This window comes from Lathyrus oleraceus, chromosome 1 (assembly GCF_024323335.1).
Source record: "Lathyrus oleraceus cultivar Zhongwan6 chromosome 1, CAAS_Psat_ZW6_1.0, whole genome shotgun sequence".
Lineage (NCBI taxonomy): Eukaryota > Viridiplantae > Streptophyta > Magnoliopsida > Fabales > Fabaceae > Lathyrus > Lathyrus oleraceus.
The window spans coordinates 455721194-455743168 of NC_066579.1; the positions used below are offsets into that span (position 1 = coordinate 455721194).

At 32.7% G+C, this 21975-nt stretch overlaps 1 protein-coding gene across 4 annotated transcripts; it reads right to left on the bottom strand.

Moving 5' to 3' along the window:
- Positions 1–1871: 1871 nt before the first annotated feature.
- LOC127084454 (probable DNA helicase MCM9) lies at positions 1872–15702 on the bottom strand. Of its 4 annotated transcripts, none has more exons than XM_051024905.1 (20): positions 15437–15701; positions 15245–15347; positions 15012–15117; positions 14784–14922; positions 13716–13782; positions 13176–13353; positions 10465–10564; positions 9132–9229; positions 8781–8846; positions 7214–7306; positions 6742–6858; positions 6335–6407; positions 5296–5362; positions 5087–5168; positions 4736–4857; positions 4591–4658; positions 3357–3466; positions 3105–3152; positions 2867–3019; positions 1872–2166 (listed from the first exon to the last, which is right to left on the bottom strand). In XM_051024905.1, the coding sequence occupies exons 1-20, from the start codon at positions 15565–15567 to the stop codon at positions 2087–2089; spliced, it is 2001 nt and encodes a 666-aa protein (XP_050880862.1). In that variant the 5' UTR covers positions 15568–15701; the 3' UTR covers positions 1872–2086. The 4 variants fall into 4 exon arrangements, with proteins under 4 accessions (XP_050880862.1, XP_050880870.1, XP_050880877.1 ...); XM_051024913.1 differs by having other exon boundaries at positions 13176–13350; positions 15437–15700; XM_051024920.1 differs by lacking the exon at positions 1872–2166 and having other exon boundaries at positions 3105–3148; positions 15437–15702.
- Positions 15703–21975: the final 6273 nt, after the last annotated feature.

Here is a 21975-nt window from a genome sequence, read left to right on the forward strand (position 1 = left end):
TGTCTATAACTACATAGTTTTGAATTCCTCATCACGCTAAAGGATACATAGGAGTGCGATTCAACGTCTCGTCAAACACTATAATAAAAAATCCAAAATTATCTTTTTCTTGCATAGAACTATGTAGCTTTGAATTCCTTATTGCACCAGATGATACAAAGGAGAAAGATTCAACGTCTCGTCAAACACTATAATAAAAAATCTAAAAATATATTTTTTTTGCCCAGAACTATGTACCTTTGAATTTTGCATCGCACTTTAGGATATGTAAGAACAAAACTCACAATCTTGTCAAACCCCCTAATAAAAAACTTATTTTTAGTCATGTTCTTTTTTTCTTTTAAACTTTTAATAACTATAAAAAATCATAAACACTTACGCTAACTCTTATTTGCAAAGTTGACTAAATGATTTCCGTTGAGTACAATGAATGTGAGCGGTGTTAATATCTTCATCTCGCATAACCAACTCTCGAACTCTAATTTAGTTGCGACGATCATATTTTTGTTTTTTAAGAATTTTATCAATATTTTTCTTTTTCTTATAAAATAAATAAACTTCGCTGAGGACTCTATTATATTTCAAGCGTTCTTTACACTCCGGTATTTTTTCGCGCCGCGAAAATAAGTTAAGCTCGTTCTCTCTATACAACTTTGCATAATGATCTAGTTGATCTAATTGCTAAACATGATAGTGTACTGAATGGTCAAACACCAGATTGTTTTTTTTTGAAAGGGAAGTATGATGAAAGTTATTCAGTATCATAAGATTATGCATGGTTGACGGAGAAGATAGTTAATTTGAACTATGAGTTTTCTTGGTCTCAGATATGGAAGATTAGTATCCCCAGTTTTTGTCATCAAGCGATTCCAACACTTAGTCTACTACATAATTGGAACGTGGTTGCTACTAATTTTTGTCCTCGCTGCTTGATTCATGAAGAACATATTCTCCATTGCCTACGTGATTGTAATGTGGCCAGTTGGATTTGAAAGGTCATATGATTCATTAATTTAGCTTTTGTTGCTAACCCTAATATTGTTAGTTGGATTGAAGAAAACTGGGTGGTCCTAAGTCCAATTTGTTTCTTTCAGGTCTATAGTAGAGTTGGAGGAATAGAAATATGTTATGCATTGATAAGGACACAAACACACTTCATCAATTGGTTTCTTATATTCCGAGGAATAGAAATATGGTATGCATTGATAAGGACACAAACACACTTCATCAATTGGTTTCTTATATTCCAAGGCTTGAAGCTGATATGGGCAAAGTATTTCCTCTCTCTTCAAATGATGTTATTCTGTGGTGAATGTAGATGGAAATTGTTATGGTAGCCAAGGTAGAGCTGGTGCAGGAGAGGTCATTCGAAGTAGTTATGGGAGCTGGATTATTGATTTTAGCAACTTCATTGACATATCCAACGTGCTGAACTTTGGCTCTCTTAGTCTGCTTAAAACTGGCTAGATTGTAAGGTCTCAATAACATTTGTTGCTATTCCGATTCTAAAACTATTATTGAATTGGTCTTCAAGTCAATCTTGAAACTTCACATACTCCATTCAATTATAGAAGAGATTCAAGATATCCTTAGTGCAGATTTAGTGGTGAATATTAAACACTCTTTTAGAAAAGAAAATGCAAGTGCAGAGCAAAAAATGATGATCATCTTAAAATTTAAACTTCCCCCCTTAATGGAATGAATGAGTTGCTCTTGAAAGACTCCTCAAAAACCCCTCGGCTCTGACATTTTTTCCTTTTTATTCCCTCGTTTTTAGCAAATATGCTAAAAAAAACTTCTAACTTGTGAAATCACGGCAAGCTACTGTAATTTTTACAATCACACCATTATTCCAAACATGCACCAAAAGATAACACAAGTAATTTTTAGAATCATTTTCAGTTAAATAGACAATCATTCTTCTATCAATATAAATATACATCTCAGAAGTACTTAACTTCAGTCACCCAAAATTACACAAGAAATGGAAATATATAACAAAAGAATAAGGTATCTATCTACATACACAATCTTGGAAATGGTTTCATCGACCCGATCTTCAATTTTGTTTTTCTTTTCTTTGCCTTCAGTCTTCCATGATATTCATATCAGAAAAGTTGTCTTTGCATCCCAGTTTTTCTAGGATCAACCTTTCTTGCTTTGCATCTGTTGTATTGTGTATTAAAGAATTGCTAATTGAAGCAAATCAAAATGCTGTATTAACAGGTGCACATACTAGCTTAGTAGAAAATGAATGGTCGTTCACATGCATTGACTATCCCTAAGATTCATTTCTACTCCCCCTTCTCCACTGGAGATAGATTCCCTTTGATTAGGATGAATTAAATTTCTCTATGAAAAAATGACACCAAATATACAATCCAAATAGTAAAATGAAATGGAGGAATTTTTTGGGTTTAATCTGCAATAGAAAAAAAGTACAAGTATAAAAGAAAATGTGCAAGACCTACAGTCTTGTAAATGGACAAAATTATCATTAAGCAATTTAATTTAATGCCGCTCACATAAAAATCTAAGTCAGATGAATGATTAGTTATACAAAATAAGATATGATTAATTAATATAACTATTAGAGAGAAAACTGAGATAGTCTCCATTGTAAAAAAAAAACTGTAGTTTTGTCAGTGATTTGAACATGGGTGGAAAAAACTTATAACAGCACTAAGGAAAGTTGACTGACCAAGTAAAACATAGTTTAATAGTTAGAGATATAGGAGACCTTGAAGCACTGATGCCATCAATTGATCTATGTACTCCGGCCCCGCAGTCTTAAAAACTAAAAAGATATCAGTTATTGAAGCAAAAAGTTATGTAAAACTCCATTATGCAAAGAAAGCAAGGATACATTCCTGATCAGGGTTGTCAGTGAAATTGGAATGCAGAGCATTCCCAATGCAATCCACAATAGCTGAGGTGGTCATGGAAGATTCTATACATAAAATAGCTGTAATGGCATCTAGCCGAGTCACCTCGTTTCTGAACATCAGCCGTGCATGAGCTGTGACATTTAATGAGTAATAGCGCATAAGATAGGGAAGTTGACTGGGGAGTTGGACTGAGAAGTTTCAGTGACAGTCACGTACCTTGAGCAAGGCGAATCAAACTTTCAAGCATGCGGACAGTTGTTCTAGCTACATTGCAAATTTACAACTAAATAAAATGACATGAATAAGTGTTGGACTCAATTAAGAAGCTACATTGTAAATTTACAACTAAATAAAATGACACGAATAAGTGTTGGACTCAAAGAAGCTACATTGTAAATTTACAACTAAATAAAATGACATGAATAAGTGTTGGACTCAATTAAGAAAAAGATCATTTTTAGATCAAACCTGCATTATCGGTGGCAGATCTCCTTTGAAGTTGATAATAGCTGGATATAACTGCTTCGGCCTCTCTCGTAAGGACTGGTCTGAATTTTTCTTTTAAATAGTGTACATATCTGCAAGGTTCTTTTCACTACTATAAATAATCACAAACATCTTACATAGTCATCAATATTAAAATCAAGAAATTTGGATAAGTTCAGATCAATCAAATTTTAGAGCATTCTATTGGACCAAATGTACTCAATAGACATGATTTTGCAAGACTTAAGATCGATATATTTTTGTTACTTGTCCATACTACACAATGGTTTATCATGTTTTAATTTTCTTTCTTTTTTTGAAGCTATTAGGAGTCTGCATACCAAAAGGAAGAAAAAGGATATGCAAAGGAAGTTAGATTAGAGTGTATCTTTTGTTAAAAACCTAAGCCCCGTGTTGGTTATAGATAGAGTCAACAAAGGGTTTATAGAGAGTGACCCCCCTCACCTTATAAGTCGGTTTTGTAAGGATGAGTTATGTCAAATTCTAATTCTATCATGGTATCACAAGCCTATCAATTTGGGTCACCCACCATTTATATGCGCATCGAGCCCAATAATACTGAGCATAAGAGGGTGTATTAGAAAAACCATGTCTCGACAATTCGGGTCATCCATTGTTTATATCTCTACACCAAGCCCAAGTCCAATAGTGTTGAACGTGAGGAGTGTATTGGAAAAAACTCAAGTCCCACATATCGACAATTCATACCACTTACCGTTTATATCAACGCACCAAACCCAATAGTGTTGGACGTGAGGGGTATACTGGGAAAAACTCAAATCTCACATTGATGATAGATAGAGTCCACAAAGAATTTATATAAAATGACACCCCTCACCTTACAAGCCGGTTTTGTAGGGATGAGTTATGACATACTCTAATTCTATCAGTACCAACCATCAACAAATCAAAGCATCCATTATATGATATTCAAAGTTGGGAAAAAAAGATGGGAGGCTACAAGTTATCATTAAAAAATGGAGCACAGAATCAAGTTAGATAGAACAGATACCAAAATTCTAGATCCCTAATTTGCTGACAGAGTTTAACCATGACCAATTTTCGAAAGTCATCTATCATGCAGTGTAATACCAATGAAAGACAGGTTCAAACATCCTTTTGAAAAGAAAAGAAAAAGAGATTCACTTGCAAACAGTGTTAGTCAATATCCATTAGCATTAACTTCGTACTTTACCTCTTAAGAGTAGAAAGAGGCCAGATATTTGCTAGATCTTCATCATTGGATGTTCTATCTGGTTCTGCCTGGATATTAGTTTTCATACAAGTATTATAATCTTAATCATAGGAAGCTGAATGCATTGTACAGGGATCCAGATTACCTCAGAAAGAATATGAGATGAAACTACTGCATCCCATTCAGGATTCTTTGTATCCAAGAGCACTAGGACTATATCAAACCTGCTTAACAAGGGGCCAGAGAGGGTTGTATTGACAGACAGAGCTACCTTGTGTTAAGTCAGACAAGTAATCAATCGAAGCAAACTACAATAAACTACTTCAGACATTTAGCAGCAACCAGCATGGTTTATATATCATGGTTTGGAAATTCCTAACCAAACGGCAAGAGGATAGAATTATATCCACCTCAAAGTGTACATCAAGAATAATAGAGACTGTAACTCGACAGATTTGAGAAATATTAAACTAAAATATATTGACTAAAGTGATACGTTGGTCAGGATCATAATGTCCCTTAGGATTTGTGGCGCCAAATACTGTTGTTTTGGTGCTGAGGGTTGTTACAAGACCAGCCTGGTTAAAACAAGAGTTAATCAGTAGCTAAACTTTTTTACGCCAAACCTACCAGGACAAGTTGACTTCTATTTTGAACAAAGATGAAGTTCATTCATATTTTGTATAATTGATTAAAATAGTATACCTTGGCAACACTTATTGTCTGCTGCTCCATGGCTTCATGTATTGTTGCTCTGTCATGTTCCCTCATACTGCCAAATGAACTCTTAGTTTCATACCCAATACCAGCATGTTAAAGAATCATAAACAGTTCTGGCAGAATTTACATTAAGTCTATACTTTCACAAGTCTAAAGAAAACAACCACACTAAAATGTATGGAAGTTTTGAGGTAGTTAAAACTATAGATATTGTTAAATATGCTTGGATCTCAACCCCAAAAACTAGCTCAAACGGTGAGGTTGTCCTCACATATTTATATGTTCAACAGCCCGAGAACCTAAGCAATGTGGGACTTCAAACAAACACCAAAAGCACAAATACATATTCAACACCCACCCTTACGGCTATCGTGGATCTGAGTCAAATGCCCATATTGTAGTCCAACCCGGCTCTGATTTCATGTTAAAAATGCTTGGATCTCAATCTCAAAAGCTAGCTCAAAGGGTGAGGTTGCCCTCACATATTTATACATTCAGCAACTTAGAAACCTAAGCAGTGTGGGACTTCAAACAAACACCAACAACACAAATACAAATTCAACAGAACTATTAAGTGTGTATCTTGTTGAGTTATTTGAAGTTCCAAATGCAAAAGAATTTGGTGTAGTTAGTATTTAAACTTTAGCTGCTCTTAAAACGGAGAATGCTTTCGTATGACAGACACTGAGCTTTATTGTGTCGCTCATAAGCAGTAAAGATGAAAATAATGATTAGTTAAGGCACTGTGTAAATGATATCATCTCTTTGCAAAGATAATCATCCAATATTTAAATATAATGAACAAAACAAAAACAAAATAAGTTTTGTAATTCTTACCAACACCATATGTCATGTATGTAATATTCAATCTAAACCTCCAAGCTCCAACCATAAATATACTTTTAATTTTATTTTGTTTTCCAGCTTCACAATTGGGTATTACTTGGCCACATATTACATTTTGGTCAAAGACTAAAGCTCCAGAAAAAAATATCAAACCCAAAGCAATTATACCCGAGCTTACCTATCAAATTCATCTATGCAACACAATCCTCCATCTGCCAAGACAAGGGCCCCGGCTTCCAACATCCACTCACCTAAAGATTCCATAAATTGGTGTAGCACTCAGAATAACCAACTACATGGTGCAGATTCATGCATATTGAAATTTATAATCAACAATTTATGGTAAATTGTAAGAAAACAGAGCTATGACACAATAATTGGAGTTTCTTCTGTATGACCAGAAGATCATAAGTTCAAAACCTCATGCAAAGGTAGGACTTCCTATAAGAGATCCAATACAAGTCCAACTCTTCCCTGGATCCCACCATTGCAGGAGCCAGGAGCTTTGTGGTACTACTAGGTTGCCTCTTTATGTGATGGAAAAAGAAATTGTTCAGGTGTAAAATATGGCTTTAGCAAAATTACCCCCATCTTTCACGGCAGTAACAGTCAATCCTGCACTAGTGCTTCCCAACCCAGTTGTAATAACAGATCGGTTGCTCAGTTTTGCAGCAAATTTCAGAAACTGTGATTTTCCAGTGCCTAAAACAAAATTGACATAGACAATAAGTGAGTGAAATGTACACAAAGGGAGCATGCAAAGAAAAATAGCCAAATTAAAAATACTAAACTAGTGGCAGCATCGCTGAAGTACCACAAAGAACTTAAGCAATTAGGTGGCATACATGCTACACTCATAACATTTTTGCAACCCGGCAGCACTAGAGTGGTAAAAGTCCCCTCTTTTTTAGTCTATTTTATGTCACTTTCAGGAGTTTCAGGATGTATTGTAGCATTCATCAAGCATTAAATGATAATACAGGTTAAGAATTTAAAGTAATAGTAGTAGTATTAATGGCGGTGATAGTAGAAATAGTAATAGCAATTGATTGCATACCAGGATCACCGACCAAGAGTAAGTGGGACTCCCCCCTTACCCTTGTTCCAGAAGCATCGACGTGTTGCACACCTCCGATCAATGTTAACGCAACTGAGCCGAAAACCACAAGACATGAAATGTTTACATCGAGACATGATAAGTATTTGCAGAAAAGGGAAACTTCAGTTAAAGAACAAAAAGACTGCTATATTAATTTATCAAAGCAAATGAATAATTCTTAATTTGTGAAGAACAAATCCTTCCACATTTTACATGAGTGATTCCTGTCCAGGAGATGGAGATTGATTTCTTCTGTAAACTGAAGTGTGATTACAGAGAGAGGAAACTTTTACCCAAGGCACAAGCCACAACAGAAAAGATGACACCCAATGTAAACTAGCCCCACTGCACCCTTATTCCAAAAGATTTGGTTTGTTGGGCGTTAGAAAACGTTTTCTGTTTTTGTTTCTTATTTTAGAATTTGTATAGAAAAGGTGAAAACAATATTTTGTTGTTTTCATTGCTTGCTTTCTGAACACAACTTTAAAAACCAAAAACAAAGTGAAAACAATATAGCATTTAAATAATTAAAATTTATAACTAATAATAATGAAAGTTGATAATGTTTTTTGAAACCAAACATGCCCTCGTATACCTTTTCCTTTCATGTAATTAACTCCCACCAATTGATCAATTTCCCTCCACTACTAGTTCCTACCACTTTAACACCTTTCCTAATTCCTACTTTGGATCGGCCTATGAAAGCTTTGCGTTTGGGTAAAGTCCTAATCATAGTCATTTCATGCCATTGACAATTGTTAATATAAATAAATGAAGGTTTTCTTTTCACATTTATTTTCTCAACTTTTCCAAATCTAAGTCCTATTATGGTCATGTATTTCTTTCCACAATTTTTAGAAAGTTCTTCTTTGAAATAATATTCAAGTGCTCCAAAGAGACCATGTCTATTGCCTTCATCCTAAGGGTTCTCATTTTCAAGTATCTGGATTAGTTAAAATTTTGATTCTATTTGAAAAGCTCGTTTTATGGTTCAATTGCTATTGCTATTAATAAGTTAACATAATATGAATCCTATAAATTATTTAATTTGCATTATTTTTGTGAGCACTATCTTGGGATAAAATAGATGTATATTCCTGCAGTATAGTTGTCTTTTCTTTTGGTCTGAGACGAAGGGACACACCTGAAACTAACATACACGACTGCATTTAAATCCGAGTAAAATTGTCCAGCCTACAAATATATGTATTGCCATTTGAGGTAGGCCTTAAGTACAATTTGGTTCTTTATTTGGACAAATTTACATTTTATTTTCCATTACAGGTAGAAGTCTATAAATTGTATATCACCTATGTACAGAAAAATTCTGTGAATATTATTTGGATTATTATTCCTTCATTTCTTTCAAGGCCACCTCATACAACATGTAGAAATATGTCAAAGGAAATCACAGAGAGAATAAGAATGTGATCAGAGCATCCAAATAGAAACTATCAAATGTACAACAGCAAAAAATCTCAAGGTGAATATGTAAATAACCATAACCTTGGGTAAATGTGTTTACCCGCCAGCTTGACAGTGAAAAGGCCAAATATTTGAGGGCAGATTCCTCGTAGAATAGCATTCCTTCCTGGATAAAAAAATGGATTTGAAGTTTTACATCACAAAACATAATACATAAATCAAAACCATCCAGAAAATTTTGACAGTTGTGAACCAAATTTGACCTGCGATGGGTGAGCAGAGTTGGTCCAAACATTTTAGATGATGGATTATACTGTATTGTACAGTCCAGTTTCTCAAGGACGATATAAAATAATAAATATTGGGAGAGGCAGTCACTAAAGGTTCAAAAATATGAATTTGAATGATACAATGATACCAAATATGTGTTACAGCCTTGTCAGAATACCACCTTTTAAAGGTGCATCTTTGAATTGATTCCAAAACTGCTTGAATTTCATAACCATGACATCAGAAATATCAATTTCTGACTTCAATTCATTGATTCTCCTGACATCAATAAGAAAATAAGTAAGAGAATGAACTATATCAGTTTTTTCGCTTGCCTTTCGTTAAGTCATAGTAAATAATTAATTTGAAGGTGTAAGTTCCTGAAGGCACTCAATCTGTGCATCATCTAAAAACATTAAAACATAAATGTAATACTTAATCTCTGATAAATTAGTTGTAGCAAAGTTTTACCTAGGAGAAATAAGGGGAAGAGTTACAAATAGTACATGCAAGCAATGATGATCATGAAAGGAATGTTTACTAGCAGATCCAATTTCACAAACAGACTCGGAGGGCGTAACATATTGGACACGTGGCCAGGAGAAAGAAAGGATTTCTTTGGATAAAGGTAAAAAGGAACTTCAGAGGAGAGTGGTGAAGTGTGAATGAATGAATTGAATGAATAGTATGCTTTAACTGGTCCTTATCCAAATATATAACATATTCTTAATTGTTTTAATATAGATACCAAATATAATGAGATAGTTTCCATATATTGCAACAGGTCCACTTTAAGTGGGTTAGTTTCAAATACAATGCTTATAGTATCTATCTTTAAGTGGTCCTAGATCCACTTTACCAATATAATTTAATCAAGAATAATCAAGGAAGCGTGAACTGATCTACAGACCGACAATATTAGGTGAAGGTGCTTGAATTGTTTTTATCTTAGCGTCCTGGGCATCAGAGGACTAAAGTAATGGAAAAATAATTAGGCATTGGCAATCATTATGAGCAGGAAAGTGAATGCTTAAAAAAATAATGTTGAAAGTGGGATTCATATTAAGGTAGTACCTAATATGGGAAAGGAATGGTAATCCAAGCTACAAAGGATTCTTACTAATAAATGAGTAGCTCAAAATGAGAACGAAGAAACATTACCAAAAAAGGTAGGCATTTCAACCTTAGGTATCACTGCTAGGTCTATAAACTATAAGGAGTTGGGGAAAATTAAGTAAGAATGTGCATAAATAGATATATTTTTTCACGCGGCAAACTTTTTTGTAAAGAGCACAAAAATTTCTAATATCAGGAAGCTTTATTTTCTTATATTTATTTCGAAGACAAACACAGTGAGAAGTTTATTTCACCTTACATAGTTGGCTATTAATAGGAGAATAATTTAGAACGTGCATAAACAAATATACATTACAAATATATATCTTTTCCCCTCAAGAGCACCAAAATATCAAATACCAGGATGCTCATTTTATTATAACTACCGTATTTCTCACCTTACATTGTTGGCTATTAATACAGGATCAAGGTCACAACGCACATCCTTCAACTCTGGAGACCATTTTGCTGTTAAGAGACCGGTGACAATCACATCATCTGCAAGTAAAAAAGAATTAAAGTCCTTCATAACCAACTTCCAACAACAACTATTGCATTTATGAATGCATCAACCCTCTTACACCTTGGGCAACACATATACACTGAAACAATAGATTGCAATCCTGCAAGGTTGAGTTAACTTCAAAAACCTGTTCCAAATTCAGCTTGTATTCCGCAACTCACCAAACAATCTTTATTAGGTATATATTGCTCAACATTTTCATGCATACTTTAATAATATCATCTACAGAAATTTCTTGATTTAATTATTTTAGAAGAAACATAAATAATAGATATCCACTATAATAGGACTAATCAGTTAGTGTTTCCTTAGATTTCCATTAACAAAAGAATATACCGTTACCACATAATCTTATTGATGGAAGAAAACTCCATCAATATTTATTTTTCTGTTTTACCATAAATGCCCAATACCATTTATCAATATTGTCTTGCAGCACTCCGGCTTTAGCTTGTGATAAACCATCAGACTTTCAGGAAACTACTTCTAGCAAAATCACACTATCCACCGAAAACTGAAAAGTATCTATCAAAATAAAAAGACCCAATACTCTAGAGCGGTGTTATTTGAAAAATGTGGTGTATTAAATCATGTGAGTCCCACATAAATTTGATACAATCTATATTAATTTCCACCGATAGAAAAATGTGTGTCGGAAATAACGTATTTGAGGAAGTGTTGCTGGCATTCTTCAATAAATTAATAAATAACAAGCTTTCTTGTTTATTTTAAAAATTAGTGTAACCGGGGAAGCAACACATGACACAGGGAGATGAGAAAATAAACATGGAAATGAGCATAGTATGACCAACATTATCCATCATGATCAATGAAGGCTATGAGCGGACACATAACTTTCAAGCCCTACTTCGAATGCACTAAGGCTCATTGTAACTGAGATTCAATAAACTATCCAGTACAACTTGTAACATGTGATCTCACTATATGTAGATTGGTGCTGGATTAAAAGACCAGAGATCAACACTAATATATCAATGAAAAAAATTAAGAAATAAAACAGCAGTCAGATCATATGACAGGCCAAACCCAAAATAAAATGCAATTAATTTTATAACACTAACCATTAGAATGTAAGAAAATATCTAATTATATCTTGATATAATGCTAGAACTAAAAGATCTTAGTTTATTTCACTGTCTCTAATCTTAGAGTATCTTTAAGTATTAGTTTCCAAATTACTTACTTAATATCATGATTTGTTTCTTGATTTTCTATTTTATTTAGAATTAAAAGTCTTATATCCCTTTAAATAGGGGTTGGTGTTTAGTCTTTTTGTGTCGAGCTCTTATTATCTCTTTCCTTTTACTTATAACACATAACTTCATCATAGCATCACAACATGAGTAAGACATTTGATACTGACTTGGCTACTATTAAATTGAGAAATGGCTTGGGGCAGGGATGGAGAAGACATAGCAATTTCTGTAGTTTGCTTAAAAACTCTCCTAACCTAAATGCTCTGGAAATCTAATATCTTATTATCTCTTGAAGTGCACTCTTGATCTATCTCAAGAATCAATACATTTTTGTCATTTCTTCTACGTATTTAGTCCTGTTTGTTGCACTTGTCTAGGAACCACGAATTCTACTCTACATTGTCTTAAACTTTTGTTTCTAGGGTTCAATTGAATTGATTTTGGAACAGCCTTCTTCCTTGGAGCCGTGATTCATCATTCCAGTTATCATTTTGAAGATTCGTATGGTATTATGGTCCAACATACTTTTTGAGTTTGAAACATCCATCCAAAGGGTCTGTATGAATCGGACACTGATCATTCATGAATATTAGAGTCTAGTGACTTTTACTTTGTTGGATAAATTCATTTCATAATTTTAATATACAAGTTTACATGGTTTAATCTTCACTTATAGACCTTCAGAGTAAAAGTGTGGTGAAACTCTCAAATGGATCACAAGAGTCATTCTCTTGTTTCTGTATTCTTCTCTTTCTCATTATCATGTGAGTCATAGGGTTGGTTTTCATCAACAATGAGACTTGCTCTCAGAAGAGGTCTTATGCACATGAAGAAAGCTTCAGAGGCTCTAGTACCGAACTCTTCGTTGAGGCCTTCAATGACCAAAGGAATTGAGCTTATAGAGAATATTAAGACTAAATTGGTTACCAAACTCTACATTCTGGCCTTCAATGACCAGAGGGAATCGAGCTTATAGAGAATATTAAGACTAAATTGTTTTGTTCAACCGCATATTGGCAAAATGCTTATCAACATCTTTTTGCAGGTTGTTATCAGATTATGGATAAGTGGTCTAGATTTGATTGACATTTAAGTGCTTCTTTTCAGAGGGATTCTAGCTGGCCTTCCTTTCACTATTGTGACCCAAATAATTTATTTTGCTATATGCCTAAGTAACTTAAATGACCTTGCACACAAGGTTTACCATGAACTGTATCTTGAAACTATATTCATTAGTTATCAGTTACAGATACATGCATTCAAACATGAAGGAGAGAGACCTGTGAATGAACTAAATATTTTCAGCCCACTATGTTGAATGAGCCAAAGTTAGATAGCATAGTAAGATTAAAATTTGAGGGAATAATACCTCCAGCTTTAACAACATCAACAAGGTCATCCTTCAAGATGACGAGAATTGAACGAGGAATCGCTCCAACACCTAGCACTTGTGTACTTTCTTGGACTTTTATCTCCTGATAATCATGGCACACAATAGTATTCTCTACATACTGGAATTTTGAACCACCACAGGGCTTCGACTTCTGCTAATAAAAACAACAAACAAACATAACCAAATGAAATAGGATTGTCTACCAATTGAACTATACTAGTAAAGTAAATCTTATTACATAAAAATGAGAAGATAAATATTCAAAAGATAGAAGTCCAAAAATCAAATTTTAAGCTTCCCAAACCTATTTAGATAGATTGAGTTACAAATTCCTTAATTTATAGCAAGAAACTTCACAATAGTATGCAAGCAACTTCTTACATAACACTAAGCTAACATTACATATTAATATATGATGATTGCAATCATGATTTTTTAGGTACGTAATGCAAAAAAATGCTAAGGATACCTGAATTAAGAAAACACAAGATTTCAAACTAAAGATGCAAAAGATACCTGAATTGGGCACATTGAAGGTAATGATATAAAGTTTCGAGCTTCCACCTCAGGATGAACTGTGAAGCTGCACAAATGCTTTGTTAGTTGGTAATCAACAAATGTATCTAGGTGGACATGGCCATAAAAAATATAACATTACTAAGTTGTGACTGTACATGTTATATATTATATACTATAGTATATAGTATATACTATATAGACACATAAAATATGACTACGCTTTTAATTACAGACCGTATTTTAATACCAAATAATACAACTTTATAAGTATACAGCAATTGAAGTATATAGTACAGATAATTTTAACAACATTCAAGCACTTTCCTTGTGCTGGCATGTCATGTTCCCAAGCTTGGCACTTACATAAACAATTATGGTCTTCGAGAGATAGTTTGACTTCCAAACAATTGTTATATCTACCAAGGTAAAATAAAGGTTTCCACTATCCTGGTAGGAGTGTAGTATTTGATCCATTAGGATACCAAGCAAGGTAAAATAAAAGGCGTATAGCCAACAAGAGAAAGAACTGGATTGATGAGCAGCCAAAAGGGCAAGAAACTAGAATTTCTACCCAGCCCCTTCGATCATGGTTTGAAATAAAGATTAGTTGCTGCAATTGAGGCCACATTGTCAATATTTCGAAACTTGCACGACTGTAATTGCATTTGCATCGACCTCATATGTCCACAGCATGAAAGATGGCAACTAAACCTTAACCATGAGCACAATATAAAACCTTGCTTGTGATAACATTTTGTGAAAGAGACAGAGAAACCAAGGTATTGTAAAAATTAATAAGTGCTTGGAAATGAATCAGAATTGCATATGTATGCATGTCCATTGTCGAAAGTCACATTACATGTATAGAGTTAAATATATTAATAGTTCCTGATGACTAGTACTAAAACAAAATTATTAAATATTTAATAGTACAGCTAATATTTAAAAAAAAAACAGTTTAACATAACCCTTATCTTAAACCCTCGCCAAGAGTGGTTAATAGATGATATTTTTTCCCTACAAATTATTAAGTGAAGAAAATGGGGAAGAGGAGATCGCAAGCACCTGTTTTTGCATTTGTGGCACATGTACTTCCTCTCCCCTTCATGCATCTTGATTGCTCCAGACCTGATTACTATCCCTTTGACAGTGAGTAGAATCCCTCGGTGCTGCACCCGTACACGCCCTATGCTCGGAAAAGTCTCTAATGGAATCACATCATCATCAGTAAGAATTTGACTTAAAAATCCTTAATGAGGAATTGTAACAAACAAGTGGTGAGCAGAAACAAACCAGGGCATTCAAGAGGAGAACCACCGACATTAATGCGAACATGAATGAATTTTTTCTCAACCACTTTATTCTTTTCATCAGCAGCCATTTCTCCTAACACAATTCTCTACCATCAACCAAAACGTAAAATAAAGTCAAGCTTATTAACCTCTAATTTTCTAGTTAAACTCAATTATTTATAAATTAATAAAAAAAGCGAGACTAAATCTAACGGAGAAAGATATACATCATACATGAGCTAAAAGAGCAGCATCGTCGAATAGTTGAAGGTAGGTGTTGGATTGGGAGAAGATTAGATGAGCGATGCGAGGATCATAATCCATCAACTCTGCGAAGCTAAAGAGTCGAAAGAAAAAAGTTAGGGTTAGGGTTAGGGTTAATATAGAAGCAAAGTAAGTAGGTGAAATGAAAAAGAAGAAGTGTACTCGACGTAGAGAGGAAAGTGAAGATGGGAATCGGGAGAAGAGGCAATGGATCGGAGTTGATGGACGGAATGGTCGCTGAAGAGATAACTGACCATCCGTTTCTTCAAGTCTTCTGAATCGGTGGTGTTCATGTTGCTTCGTTCGTTTCTTCCGGTGGAAGATTTTTCAGTGACAGTGGTTTGGGCGGGAAGGAGAGTGGAAACGAAACGACTATATGTGGGGCGGATTGTGTAATATTCCACGCCAAAATAGTTATGGTTTGGCTACTTGTGCATTAAATATAAATGTTACAATTTTGATTCTATTATGAAATTAATGTTCTAACATGATTTTAAAAAGTTTCGGTCTCTCATCTTAATTTCAAGTTAAAAATGGTCGATGTGGAATATTTTTTAATATGCGACAATTAATTCATGATGTATAATATAGTTGGGTTAATGAATTTGACATGTCATTTTTTTATTTAAGAAACAATTTAATACTTCAATAACTATTATAATTTAACATTAAATAAATTAAACAAGTTAAAATATAGGTTAAATAAATTAAACAAGTTAAAATATAGGTTAGAAATTTTGTTAAAGGGGTAATGAGACTCAAAGATGAAGACAAAGAAGACAAAATCCGAAGAAGTGAAATTGAAGAACGGCGTGGAAAGTTTCAAATCGAAGACCAAATCATTTCCAACATGCATTTGCTTTCTTGAATATGTATCTAAGATCGAAGCTAAGCGAAAAATGAAGAAAGTGAAAATTCTAAATTTGAAATCAAAAACTTCAATGTAATGTTTAGTCCGGATGGAATCTCGTACATTTACAATGGACCTTAGTTTGAGACTAAAGAAGATCCTAAATTTTGGTTGAAGTGTGTTGTTTATTACACTAAATAATATATTGATATAAAATATTATTTTTATCGATCTGATATGCTATATGTATTAGTGTGGTTTATTTAAATGAAATGGTGTAGGATTTATGTTCTTTCTAGTTTATCAATTGTGTTATAATAGGGTATTCATGGGAAATATTTTGGAGATCATGTTCTGATTCTTGTGTTATGCTTTGCGTGGTCCAAATATTATTATAGTATATACAAAAATTGAATCATTTAATTTTGTCAATGTATTGGTACTGTTTTAATATATGTTTTTCGTTGATGTTGTTTTTTCAATTATGATGTCTTATATGCCAACTTAGGCAAACACGGCTAGATTAAGAATTAATCATGTGGGTTTTGCTTCAATACCCTTTTAAGTTTTATGTAAATGAAAAAATAAATAAAATGAATTTGAAATAGAGTGTGGATTTTATGTCTTATATCTATATAATTAAAATAATCAACAAATTAGGTTATTTAAATATCAAATGCATGCGGTATCATCATCCTAAAATTTAATTTGAGTGTGAACTTAGACCTCTCAACAATGATATATATGTACTAAAAGTTGGGAAATACCTAAATGATTATGAGTGTGTTGATATTTATGTTGAGCATATTATAGATGAACGCATTATCTTAACATAATGGGAATTAAAGGAGTATGTTGAACCTATACATGAATCAATACATATTACATATATCATGGTAAGAACTGAGACAATAAACTCTTTGCAGTGGTTCTTAGATATATTAGTCGAATATACAAATAACATCATTTGAAGATCTTATTCCTTCATTCCGTATCAACAAAAGGTGTATTGTTTTCATTTATAATTGTTATGATTCACATTACTAGTTGTATAATGTATGGTTATTATAATATTTCCTATTTTTTATAGAATATGGTATCAACAATTGCTAAGGTTGACTAGAATGTAGAACACATATTTTGTGTTAAACATATGAAAACTTGAAAAAGAAGTATCATTATGGACACTTGAAATAATTACTCTAACAGGTAGCAAGGGCTAAAATTATGTAGGTTTGGGAAAAACTATGCAAAAATAAATAAAGCATATAAATAAAGATGTTTGGAAGATATGATTAGACTTCCATATTCTTTGTGGATCGAATTTGCATTATGTACCGAACATGTGATTTGCAAGTGAACAATATGTGTAATGCACTTAATTTGGGTACAATGGAGTATGCATTGTTATGTTGTATTGGTATATCCAATGGTTTATTATAGTTTTAATATGTTGATTCTTATGTATTAGTTATATGATATGCTAATTATGTAAAGTTTTACACAAGATTTTACTATGTTATATGAATGTGTTGCTTTTTAATATGATGTACTAGTGTGTTGAGTTTCTTATGTCGTTGATTGTTATGTTATATTGGTTTTTATGATGTACTTGTGTGCATAATTGCTTATGAATGTGTGTGTATGCTGAAAAAACAAGTTTTTTGTCAGCTTATTCATTTCCTACATTGTTTTGTCATCTAATGGTATAATATTTAGGTCTAAACCTAATGGATAACCAATTGATCCACCGATTGTGAAAAGAGTTTTGGATAGTCGGGAGAATAAGAGAACCAAATTTAATGATGAATCATGTGCTAGCAAATAGCAATGTACTACCTAAAATTTTGACAACAGCGAAATATAAAAGATGTGGGTTTTTTGGCACAAGTCAAGGATGTGCAGATGAAAAATATGTGTGGATTGATAATTTCCAAAAAATAGTAATAAGGCAAACAAGCAAGAGATAACATCATTTAAATAGTCACCAATAGTTATGACCTAAGAGTTGCATGCATCGTAACCACAAGAAACACATGCATCTTGATTTTGATTTAGTTAATTTGAAAATATGGTAAAACGAGCTTTTAAGCATAATTTGGACATGTAAGTACATTTTTCTTTAGTAGTATTGGATGTGCAGTGGCTCTAATGTGTAAGCATGTCTTTTGGTTAATATTGGATTTGTAATGTGTTTGAACAAAATTGGTTTGTCCCATATCCCTTATGTTTTTATGAAAAATGAAGAAGGTGAAAATTCTAAATTTGAAATCAAAAACTTCAATGTAATGTCTAGTCCGGGTGGAATCTCGTACATTCACAATGGACCTTAGTTTGAGACTAAAAAAGATCCTAAATTTTGGTTGAAGTGTGTTGTTTTTTACACTAAATAATATATTGATATAAAATATTATTTTTATCGATCTGATATGCTATATGTATTAGTGTGGTTTATTTAAATGAAATGTTATAGGATTTATGTTCTTTGTAGTTTATCAATTGTGTTATAATAGGGTATTTATGGTAAATATTTTGGAGATCATGTTTTGATTCTTGTGTTATGTTTTGTGTGATTCAAACATTATTATACTATATGCAAAAATTCAACCATTTAGTTTTGTCAATGCATTGGTACTGTTATAACATATGTTTTTAGTTGATGTTTTTTCAATTATGTTGTCTTATATGTCAACTTAGGAAACACAGTTAGACTAAGAATTAATCATGTGGGCTTTGCTTCAATACCTTTTTAAGCTTTTATGTAAATGGAAAAGTAAATAAAATGAATTTGAAATAGAGTGTGGATTTTATGTCTTATATTTATATAATTAAAGTAATCAACAAATTAGATTATTTAAACATCAAATGCATGCGGTATCATCATCCTAAAATTTAATTTCAGTGTCGACTTAAACCTCTCAACAATGATATATATGTACTAAAAGTTGAGAAATACCTAAATGATTATGAGTGTGTTGATATTTATGTTGAGCATATTATAAATGAACGTATTGTCTTAACATAATGGAAATTAAAGAAGAATGTTGAACTTATACATGAATCAGTACATATTGCATATATCATTGTAAGAACTAAGATAATAAACTCTTTGCAGTGGTTCTTAGATCTATTAGTCGAATATACAAATAACATCCTTCTAAGGTCTTATTCCTTCATTTCGTATCAACAAAAGATATATTGTTTCCATTTATAATTGTTATGATTCACGTTACTAGTTGTATAATGTATGATTGTTATAATATTTTCTATTTTTATAGGATTTGGTACCAACAATTGCTAAGGTTGACTAGAATGTAGAACACATATTTTGCGTTAAACACGTGTATGGAAATTTGAAAAAGAAGTATCCTTATGGACACTTGAAATAATTACTTTGACAGGTAACAAGGGCTACAATTATGTAGGTTTGGGAAAAACTATGCAAAAATAAATAAATAAAGCATATAAATAAAGATGTTTGGAAAGATATGATTAGACTTCCGCCTTCTTTGCGGATCGGATTTGCATTATGTACCAAGACACGTAATTTGCAAGTGAATAATATGTGTAATGCGTTTAATTTGGGTATAATGGAGTATGCATTGTTACGTTGTATTGTTATATCCAATGTTCTATTCTAGTTTTAATATGTTGATTCCTATGTATTGGTTATATGATATGTTGATTATGTAAAGTTTTACACTCTTACTATGTTATATGAGTGTGTTGATGTTTAATATGATGTACCAGTGTGTTGAGTTTCTTATGTCATTGGTTGTTATGTTATATTGGTTTTTATGATGTACTTGTGCATAATTGCTTATGACTGTGTGTGTATGCAGAAACAACAAGTTTTTTTGTCAACTTATTCATTTTCTACATTGTTTTGTCATCTAGTGGTATAATATTTAGGTCTAAATCTAATGGATAACCAATTGATCCATCGATCGTGAAAAGAGTTTTTGGTAGTCAGGAGAATAAGAGAACCAAACTTAATGATGAATCATATGCTAGCAAATAGCAAAGTACTACCTAATATTTTGACAATAATGAAATATAAAAGTTGTGGGTTTCTTGGCACAAGTCAAGGATATGCAAATGAAAAATATGTGTGGATTGATAATTTCCCAAAAATAGTAATAAGGCAAACAAACAAGAGATAGCATCATTTAGATAGCCACCAACAGTTATGGCCTAAGAGTTGCATACACCACAACCACAAGAAACACATGCATCTTGATTTTGATTTAGTTAATTTGAAAATGTGGTAAAACGTTCTTTTAGGCGTAATTTGGACATGTAAGTACAATTTTCTTTGCTAATATTGGGTGTGTAAGCATGTCTTTTGGTTAATATTGGATTTGTAATGTGTTTGAACAAAATTGGTTTTCCCATATCTCTTATGTTTTGATGATAATTAAGTATTTAAAGAACTATTGGGCATATTAATGTTTGCTCAAGTGTGTAGGACCATAGACTATAATTTCATGTAAAATCCAAATATTGGTTCTGACTCCGAACATTAAAAAAAACATAATGATCAAACTTTGATGAATTAAAAGCTGAAGAACTGACTCTAAAGAAGTCATCATCTAAAGAGGTCAACATTCAAACATCATAGTATAAAGGAATCAGCCTTAGAAGAATGGACTTTGGAGAAGTCTACTTCTAGTGATCAGTACCTGAGTTAGTTAAAACGTATGGACCAAGATGACACTGATATGTCATTGTTCATCTCTGAACATACTTTATCAAGTGATGACCTGAACTCTAGTTTCTTCATAGAGTCAGTTGGGGTACAACTGCTAATTCCTTTTGTAGCAAATGATTTTCAAACTAGGTTTTACCTAACCTAACAATTTGGTGAAACATCCCAACGTCTCTTTTGAAGCTTCTCAACGGACTCTACAGTGTTGTATCTTCAATGATTATTTTTCTTCTCTATTTAAGGAGCTAAAAGACTAAAAGAAAAAAGTGGAACATACACACGCATACACGCTAAACATGCAAAAAGAAAAAACGATTGACAACTAAAGAGAAGTTACTATGTCAAAATTTTAGCACAAGTTAAACTTAGGATTTCCTATCCTTATATATCTTAGAAATCCCTAAGTCTTAAAAGATTCATATTGCATTGTATTATTTATACACCTGTGATAGTATATCAAGTGTATTCACCCAACAATCATTTACCTACCAGGTAGATTGTTAGATATCTCTTACTAAGTGTTTGAGAAAGGAAGTCTCAGGCTCATATGCTTGAGTAATAAAGTCACATATGTGTGTGTGATCAAAGAAGTCTCATACTTGTGTGCTTGAGCAAGGAAGTCTCGTACTTGTGTGTATGAGCAAGAAAGTCTATAGTTTGTATGTTATAGCAAAGAAGACTCTTACTTGTGCATTTGAGTAAAGGAATTCTCTTGTTTGTATGCTTGAGCAAATTGTAATCTTGTGTGATTATAGTGAAAATCTCCTATAAGTACAAGGGAACTGAATTACTCTCAAGTTGTAAGAGGAACTAGGATAACTTTGTGCGTTACTCTTATTTCTTACACTTTATATATGTTGTCTATCTCTAACAAACTCATACTATATAACCTTAGGGTTGGAATCTGACTTAATAGTTCTAAAATAAATAAATAAAAACACAATCCCCCCCTACCCCCCTCTTGTATTTTTCTCACCCTTAATTGGCATTAGAGCACAATCTGTGCTTAACACTTAATTATGGTACATAAAACATCCTAAGAAAATATATTGATCTATGTTTGGTGTATTTGAATCTAGGAGTGGTATTACTACTTCTCATGATGTTATAAATCATGACGATAGTGATTTAGAAAAGAATAAC